Consider the following 8,533-nt stretch of genomic DNA (forward strand, 5'->3'; position numbering starts at 1 on the left):
AGGAGAGGGACAGGGACAGGAACAGGGACAGGGACAGGGACGGGGACAGGGAGAGGAGGGGGGATCAGAGCATCAGGGACCCCCTGGCATCACCTCGTGGGCACTGTGAGAGCACCGGAGGCTTAAGAGGATGACGATGATGACAATGAGGAGGAGGAGGAGGAGGAGGGGGACTGTGGGACTGGAACCCCCGTGGCCAACCCCTCTCCAGGACACCAGGGCTGAGACCCCCGGGACTGGGCGGGGGGGGGGTACATCAACATCCCCACCAGGCTCTGCCCCAGCCCCTCTCCCCCAGTCCTACCATGACGAGGTCCCAGCCCCCGCGGGCGCATCCCCCTGCCCTGCCCTCACCTGGGGGAGGTTGTTGGTGCTCTGGGTGCTGTTACACTTGTCCAGCTCCCGCTGCACCTTGGAGACGAGGCCCTGCAGCTTGTCCTTGTCCTTGAGGGTGGCGTTGAGGGCGTGGGTGAGGTTCATGTTCCTGGTGCCCAGGGTGATGATCTTGTTGTAGCGGTCCTGCAGCTGCTCCTCCAGCAGCCGGAGGTGGGTGTCGGTGCCCGCCTGCGCGTTCCCGTACACCATGAACAGCACCAGCCCCAGGATGATGAGGAACTGGATGAGGGAGGTGAAGAGGAAGATGTACTTCATGTAAAACCCGCAGTCCCGCTTGGGCATCGGCTCCTTGGCCTCCAGACCGAACTTGGCCATGGCGAAGCTGCCCTTCTCCATCCCGCCGGCGCTGTGAGAGCCCCACCCCGCGGGACCCCCTTTGAGCGGGGCCGGCCGGGGGGCGGGGCCGGCCCCGACGCCGTGTTTATATCCCTGGATTTAATGTTTCCTTCTGCTGGGCTCCTTCCTGCCGTGCCGGATGCCTCGGACCCGCCGGGTTATCACGGTGCAGCTTCTGTTGGCGGCGGGACTATTGTTCCTGGATGGGGGGGGAAGGCTGGGACCCTCCTCCCCCTGCCCCGTGCTGGTGCCCGGAGCTCTCCCAGGAGTGTCTCCCGTCCCAAAATAAACCCCCCAACACTGGGAAGTCTGAAATAGAAAATGAAATAAAATTTAGCTTTTTAGCTACGTAAGTGTGACTTTGCAAGATGTAAAACTGCTTAAAAGTTTCTGCCCAAACTGTGGGCAATTAAGATAAAATAGCTTAGGGAATAGGGAAGGCTTTTCAGCACGGGGAGAGGGGTGGGGAACCTGAAACTGTTTGAAATGATAAAACTTTATGTGACTACTCTATAATGGTAAGAACAGGAGATAAAACTAAGTGTCTATTTGGATCAGGCAGACTGCAAAAAGAGTGTGTGTATAGATAATTTTAAACTTGCTATTTTCAAACTGTATAAAAAGCTACGGTGTTCCTTTGCTCAGTGGAGTGCACTGGGGAAAAACACCTGCCCCTTTGTATTCCCCGGCCGTAATAAAAGTGCTTTTCAGCTTGTTCAAAGGTTTCTTTGAATCAATTCCGGGGAATGAGCCCCCGGGGCCAGGCAGGGTGGGCTGTGTCCGCTGGTGGGGTGATGGAGGGGATCCCACTGCCTGCACCGGGCACCCCAGGGTGGTCCTGGCACCCCACCCTGGCGGTGGGACGGTGGCACGTGTGTGCCCACCGGGTGGGTGGCACTCAGGGATGATGCTCCACGTCCCTTGTGGGGATGGGGAAGGGCGTGGTCAGGTCCTGGCTCACGGGTGGGGTGGCACCAGGCTCGGTGGGTGATGTGGGGCCATGGGGTGAACCCCGAGCTCGGGGACGGGCTGGGGACACGGAGGGGGCTCAGCGCAGGGACAAGGGGTGACATCAGGTGCGGGAAGCACCGTGGGGTGACTGGAGAGGGACACAGGATGCTGCCCCTTTGCCCCTCATGGCCAGTGACCACAGACACGCTCTGGGGGTGTCCGGGTCCTGACCACGGCCATTGTCACCCCGTCCCCCCCCCGTGGGAGCCCTGGGCTGCAGACCCAGCTCCCCCAGCTCTGGGGGTGCCAGACTCCCTCCACCTCCATTGTCACCCCGTCCCCATCCCGCGGGAGCTGCCGTGGAGGGGCCGGCTTTGCCCGGGACCCCCCCCATCCCCGCAGGATGCCAAGCCCGGGCCGGGGGGGCTGCGGGGGGGCCGAGGTGTGGGGCCCCGCCGGGCGCTGACCCCGAGCCGTTGGCTGTTTCCTGCCCTCTGGCTGCGCCGCGTTCCCTGGGGACCGGGAAGTGTCTGCGATGGCCGGGATGGTGTCGCTCCCGAATCCATTCTCAGCTACTGCCGTTTCCTTCCTGAGCCGCAAATAACGCTGAGTCACCCCCGGGCCCCCCCGGCCCCCCCAGCCCCGCCATGGGGACGCTGCCGGACCCCCGGCCCGGCCTGGCTGGGACCCCTCGGGCCCGTGGCTGTGCCCTTGGGATGCTCCCTCTGAGAGCCCATTCCCAGGGATCCCTGCAGCCTCCCGGGGTCACCACGGATCCCGATGGGGATCCAGCCCCCCCAGACCCCACCTCTGTCCCATTCCCCAATTAACCCCCCAATTAGCCCCCCACTGTAATTAGTTCTTCCCATGCCAGTGGTTGGACCATGGGAATGCTGTTCCCAATTCCCCTTCCCATCCTAAATCTCTGCAGGGCCGGGGGGCTCCACTCCGGGACCACTGGATTTGGGGTGTGGAAACGGGATTTGTCCCCCCACCCCATCCCAGAGAACCCCATCCTGGCTGGAAGTGCCTCACCAGGACACTTTCACCTGGGAAGTCCCTGCCAGCCCCTTCTCCATCCCCCCCAGGGTTGGGGCAGTGGGGGCACGGGGCGGTCCCCCCACGGGCAGTGGGGGGGGTAGGGCAGATCCTGCCTGCCCTTTGCACAGGATACTGTGGCAGGAAAATCCAGCTTTCCTGGAAACCTTCAAAGTGGATCCGAGGGTGCTGGGAAGTGAGAGCAAAGCAGCAGCAGCAGCTCCTGGTCCTTGTCCTCCCCACCCCTGCCTTGGCTCACTGTCCCCCCGGGCACCCCGGGGTGTTTTGGGGTCCCTGGCAGAGTCGGGTCCTGCCCTGGGCAGGCGGTGGGAGAGGCTGGAGAAAACCCTGGAGTGGGGAGTCCCCTCTGGGGGGGATGGTTGGATTTGGGGGCCAGCTGGGCTTGGGAGGGACAGTTGGGCTCTTGGGAAGAGGGGGACAGTGGGGCTGGTGGCACAGGGAGACATCTCGGAGAGCAGCACAGCCTTTATTGCCCAAACACCTTCCCAGTGGTCCCAGTTTCTGGAGCGTTAACACCTGGAGCTGATCCCAGAGCAGCTCCGAGCAGCCGGGGGGGAAACTGTCCCCGGGATGAGCTCAAACTGCCCAAGGGCTGGAGAAGTGACCCCTCTGTCCTGCTGCCAGGCTGCTGAGCTGGGATTGGGACACGGCAGGATCAGGACACACGGCGGCATCGGGACAGGAGACAGGATCGGGACACGGTGGGAGCAGGACACAGCAGGGTTGGGATACACGATGGAATTGGGATATGGTGGGATTGGGACACAGCAGGATTGGGATACACGATGGAATTGGGACATGGTGGGAGCAGGACACGTGGTGGGATCAGGACACACGGCAGGATTGGGACACGGTGCGATTGGGACACATGGTGGGATCAGGACTCACGGTGGGATCGGGACACGTGTCCCACCAGCACCATTCCAGCATCTCCAGCTCCGGAGCCGGGGCTGAGCCCCTCCCGGTCCCACTGTGGTGGGACTGGGAATGCTGGGCTTAGTGGGGAGGGGGCCGGGGGGCTGCGAGGCTTCAGCCTTTCCTGCAAAAGAGAGGGGACAGGGAGTGAGTCCCCACACGGCACCGGGTGCTGCTCCCCGGGGGACACCGGTGGCAATGGCACATGGCAGGGCATGTGGCTGTGCCAGCGAAACCCCCCACCCCCGGGCTATGCCCCCTCCCCGGGCTGTGCCCCCTCCCTGGGCTGTGTCCCCTCCCCGGGCTGTGCCCCCTCCCTGGGCTGTGTCCCCTCCCCGGATGTCCTCCCTCCCCGGGCTGTCCCCACTGCCCGGGCTGTCCCCTCTGCCCTCCCCGTGTCCCCACAGCGGTACCGGGACGGGGGGCACCTTCGCCCGGTCGGTCGGTCCCTCCCGCGCCACCGCAGCGCCTCGAGCTCCGCCGCGTAATCCCGTCTGCGGGGAGAGCGGAGCCGCGTGTGGGGGTCCCCCTGTCCCGGGGTGGGGGGCCGGGGGTCCCCACGGGGAGGGAGGGACAGGGCAGGGTGTCACAGGGGCTGGGTGGGGGGGTGGCTGGTTTTGGGGGAGTGGATGCTCTGGGGGTGCCCGCGCCGTGGAGGGGGACAAGGACCTTACAGGGTGTCCTGGAGCTCTCTCTGGCGGCCCTCGCAGCGCTCCCCGCGCTCCCGCAGCGCCCGCTGCTGCTCCAGCGCCTCCTCCAGCCGCCGCCGCAGCCCCCGCGCCAGCTCCGCGCCCCGCGCCACCTCCTCTGGGGGACAGCGGCGACAGCGGGGTCACCCCAAGCCCCCACACCCCAAAAGCACAGTGTCCCCCCGTCGGGCATCGCCCCAAACCCGGCTGGGGGGCCCCCGGGGGGGCTCCTCGTGCGGGGAGACGGGGGACCCGCGCCCCACGCCGGGACAGAGCTCACCTTGCAGGGCCACCTTGTCCCCGGCCAGCTCCACCCGCTCGCGCCGCAGGGCCACCACCTCGTCCCCCAGCGCGGTGACATTGGCCTCCAGCCTGGCCTGGGGGCAGGGGACACGTGGGGACAGCGCTGGGCAGTGCCCCCCCAGCTCTTTGCCGTCCTCCTCCTCCTCACCGACACCCCCTGTCCCCAAGCTGTCCCCTCGCTCCTCCTGGCCTCGGGTCCCATCTTATTCCTCCAAGGGGTAGGGACATGTATTTCACGGATTTGGCGGAAATCCCTCTTCCCTGGGGTAGGGACAGGTATTTCATGGATTTGGGGGAAATCCCTCTTCCCTGGAGGGATGGCCCAGTCTGAGTGTGGGGAGGGTGCAGGAGCCCCAGGACTGTCACAGACCCTCAGGTCACCCATGTCCCCAAACTGCTCCAGGTGACCCTACATCCCCCTGTCTCCTTCCTCGAAGGGTTGGGGACATGGATTTGGGGAAAACCCCTCTTCTCCAGAGGGATGCTCAGCCTGGCGAGGCTGTGGGTTGTCATAGGAGTCCCAGGTCACCCGAGTGTGCCACGGGTGCCATCCCTGGTGCCAGGGAGGGGACGGGGCTCCCCAGGAGCCGGCACAGCCCTGCCCCGCTCCCGGCGCCAGCCCTGGGAAGCAGCAGCATTTTTCCAGCCTCTCAGGGCCATTGTTCAGCCGGATGAGCCCGAGAGGGGCGGCGGGACCCGGCTCTTCCTCCGGGCTGCGGCCGCGGCGCTGGGGCCGGGCCCTTTCCCAGCTGGAGCCACAGCTAAAAATACCTGGGAGGGGAGAACTGGGAGCCCAACGCCCGCTCCGGCCTCCGCTGCTGCTTCGGGATGGGGTAATTACACGTGTGGAGCAGCCTGGGCACGGCCAGGGATAGCCGGGAATAGCTGACCCCGGCGGGGGGGCGGCAGGACGGAGCCACACCAGGGCACCGGGGGCACCCAGGGCTCCCTTTCTGGGGGGTCCGTGCAGGAACGTGCCCGTGCACCCCCAGCTCGTCATCCCAGTCACCCGCAGCATCCTTCCTGGGGCTGCTGGAGCTTCCCACGAGCCCGGCTGGAATTCCCCCAGGGATGAAGCATCACCCTGATCGAGCTGGGTGGGGGCTCCCCATGAGGAGGGAGGGGACAGGGCAGGGTGGTGGAGGGACGAGGGGTGTTACCCCCGTCCCCGTCCCGTGAGTCAGGGTCCCCCAAAACCCCCCTTGTCCCCATCCCTCCCCCCCAACCCCGGCACCTACCGCCCGCTCCCGGCAGGACGCCAGGCTGGCATTGCCCTTCCTGCCGTCCCCGCGCGCCCGGGCCAGCTCCCTGCGCAGCGCCCGCTCCTCCCGCTCCAGCCGCGCTCGCTCCCGCTCCAGCTCCACCACGCGCTCCCCCAGCTCCCGGCTCTCGTTGGCCGCCCGCTCCCGGCACCCCCGCAGCTTGCCCACGGCCTCGGAGCGCCACACCATCACCGCCACCGCCACCGTCACCGCCGCCACCAGCACCAGCAGCGCCGCGCACAGCGCCAGCACCTTCAGCGTGGCCCGGGGCACCGCGGGGTCCATGCCCGGGGGGGACGCGGAGCCGCTCCGGCGGCGCCTGCCCGGGGCTGTGCCGGTGTCGCTCCCCGCGGGGCCGTAATTGCCGCGCGTGGGTTTTTTTTTTTTTTCCCACCGAACGCCGCCTCGGGCTGCGGTTTGGTCGCAGGTCACGGCCCAGAATAGACTCTGTTTGTGCTGGAAGAGGGGACGAGGCTCTGTCCCAGCTGCAGGGACGAGCCGGGATGTGCCCGGGGGGCCGGTGGGACGCCGAGGTCCCCGTCTGCCCCCACCGGGTCGGGGCTCTGGATCCCCGAGAAACGCAGCAGCAACAAAACGCTGTATTTGCACAGGTTTTATTGGAGGGCGGTTAAAAAGTGCTAAACTGTGGAGTAACCGTGGATCCTCGGCTCAGGGCATGTCTCTGTCCCCTCCAGCCCGTGTCCTGTCCCCTCCCTCGCCCTGGGAGCAGCCCCCGCTGGTTGGACAGGAATCATCACCCCGGGATGTCCCCACGGGGGATTTGGCCAGAGCCGGTGGTGCCAGGGCCGGGCTGAGCAGGGGACGGGGCTGAGCAGGGGACGGGGCTGAGCAGGGGACGGGGCTGAGCAGGGGATGGGGCTGAGCAGGGGATGGGGCTGAGGGCGCTCCCTGAGCCCAGTCCCACCCCCAGACCCCACCAGGCTGCGTGGGGACGGTCCCTCCTCCCCCCACACCGGGGGACAGGGAATCACCGGACCCCCGTTCCCGCTGCTCCGGGTCACTGTCGGAGGAGCAACCCAAGGAGGAGGAGGAAAAAGGTGAAAGGCAGGAGGCCAGAGGGCTTGTCCCCGTTCCCAGAGGTCTGCTGGCTCCTCGTGTCCTGGAGCTGCTCCTGCAGGGCCTGGTTCTGCTGCTGGAGCTCCTCCCTGTCGGGGTCGGGGACAGTGGGTGGCAGAGCGGGGGGTTGGGGGTCGTGAGGGGGGTGGGGGGGGCGGGGGGCTCACCTGCGGCTCTGCTCCTGCTCCAGCTGCTCCTGCTGCCGGGAAACCTCTGTCCTGAGCTCCTTGTTCTCCTCTGAGGGGAGGGGACAGCAGGGGGGTCAGGGTGACCCAGGGGATGGGGAGCAGGATGGCACCGGGGACTGTGACCAGGGTGACCTGGGGGTGAGGATTGGGGTGTCCTGGGGGACGGGGATAAGGGTGGGCCAAAGGGTGTGGATCAGTGTCCCAGGGCATGACGGTGACCCAGGAATGGGGACCAGGGCGTCCCAGGGCACAGGGGATCAGGCTGTACCAGGGGACAAGGACCAGGACACGGGGGTCAGGGTGTCCCAGGGGCTGCTGCTGCCCCCTCCCCGCACAGGACTCACCCTCCAGCCGGATCACTTCAGCCAGCGCCTGCTTCAGCTCCGAGGCTTTCCCCTCCAGCACTCCCTGAGCAGGGGCAGAAGGAATGGCTGGACAGCCCGCCTCAGGATCCCCCCTCACCAGCCAGTTCGGGGGGCCTGGGCCACCCTCACCCCCCACCGGCACCCCAACACCCACCAGCTCCTTCCTGCAGCCGTCCCGCTGCTCGCGGGCTTCGGCGAGGGACCGGTTGGTGACATCCAGCTCCTCCTCCAGCCGTGCCAGCCCCTCCGAGGCACCCCCGGCCCCGGCGCAGCCCCCGGCCGAGCGGCACAGCACGGTGGGCACGGTCACCGCCACCACCACCGCGGCCACCCCCAGGGTCGCGGCCGCCACCGCCTTCCAGGGGTGCCGGGCCGGGGGCGGGGGGTGCGGCCGGGAGATCTCCATCCTGCCCCGTCCCGGAGCCGGCAAGGGAGGCCTTGAGCTTTACCCCAAAATCGAGCGGTTTCGGTTTCCCGAACAGCGGGACTTTTCCAGGAAATCACGTGCTTCCCGACCCCGGGCGGGCTTCGGGCTCTGCGGCACCGGGGATGCTCCGGGCACGGGGGGGACCCCAAATCCGTGTCCCGGGAAGGGGGGCACAGCTGGGGGGGCTGTGGGTGCCGGTGCCACCCCACGGAGCTGCCGGGAGGGGATGAGATGTCCCAAGAGCAGGGCATCCCTTGGGGTGGGCGGGAAGGGGGACTGGGGGGTGTAAATAGGGGGGACGGGGTTTGGGGGATTAGGGGCGCGGGGTAAGCAGGGAAAGGGGGGCACAGCTGGGGGGGCTGTGGGTGCCGGTGCCACCCCACGGAGCTGCCGGGAGGGGATGAGATGTCCCGCAGAGCAGGGCATCCCTTGGGGTGGGCGGGAAGGGGGACTGGGGGGTGTAAATAGGGGGGACGGGGTTTGGGGGATTAGGGGCGCGGGGTAAGCAGGGAAAGGGGTGCCTGAGTTGTGGGGGATTAGGGGCGCGGGGTAAGCAGGGAAAGGG

At 67.2% G+C, this 8,533-nt stretch overlaps 1 protein-coding gene across 1 annotated transcript; it reads right to left on the bottom strand.

Annotated features, from left to right (window-relative positions):
* Nucleotides 1-6,512: 6,512 nt before the first annotated feature.
* Nucleotides 6,513-7,962, bottom strand: LOC108506945 (myosin-2 heavy chain, non muscle-like). Its single transcript, XM_017834409.1, has 4 exons — nt 7,696-7,962; nt 7,521-7,584; nt 7,156-7,225; nt 6,513-7,077 (listed from the first exon to the last, which is right to left on the bottom strand). Exons 1-4 carry the CDS (start codon nt 7,945-7,947, stop codon nt 6,930-6,932), a joined length of 534 nt encoding a protein of 177 aa, XP_017689898.1. The 5' UTR covers nt 7,948-7,962; the 3' UTR covers nt 6,513-6,929.
* Between the last annotated feature and the right edge of the window lie 571 nt (nt 7,963-8,533).

Source organism: Lepidothrix coronata, unplaced genomic scaffold (genome assembly GCF_001604755.1).
Source record: "Lepidothrix coronata isolate B3197 unplaced genomic scaffold, Lepidothrix_coronata-1.0 Scaffold233, whole genome shotgun sequence".
In the NCBI taxonomy this organism is placed as follows: domain Eukaryota; kingdom Metazoa; phylum Chordata; class Aves; order Passeriformes; family Pipridae; genus Lepidothrix; species Lepidothrix coronata.

What these genes read in the sequence shown, in the direction of transcription:
- LOC108506945 (XM_017834409.1), bottom strand. Translation starts at nt 7,947, where the DNA reads ATGGAGATCTCCCGGCCGCACCCCCCGCCCCCGGCCCGGCACCCCTGG. An exon ending in ACGGCTGCAGGAAGGAGCTG is followed by an intron (nt 7,585 to 7,695) that starts GTGGGTGTTGGG and finishes GCCCCTGCTCAG; the next exon opens with GGAGTGCTGGAGGGGAAAGC. An exon ending in GAGCAGGAGCAGAGCCGCAG is followed by an intron (nt 7,078 to 7,155) that starts GTGAGCCCCCCG and finishes CGACCCCGACAG; the next exon opens with GGAGGAGCTCCAGCAGCAGA.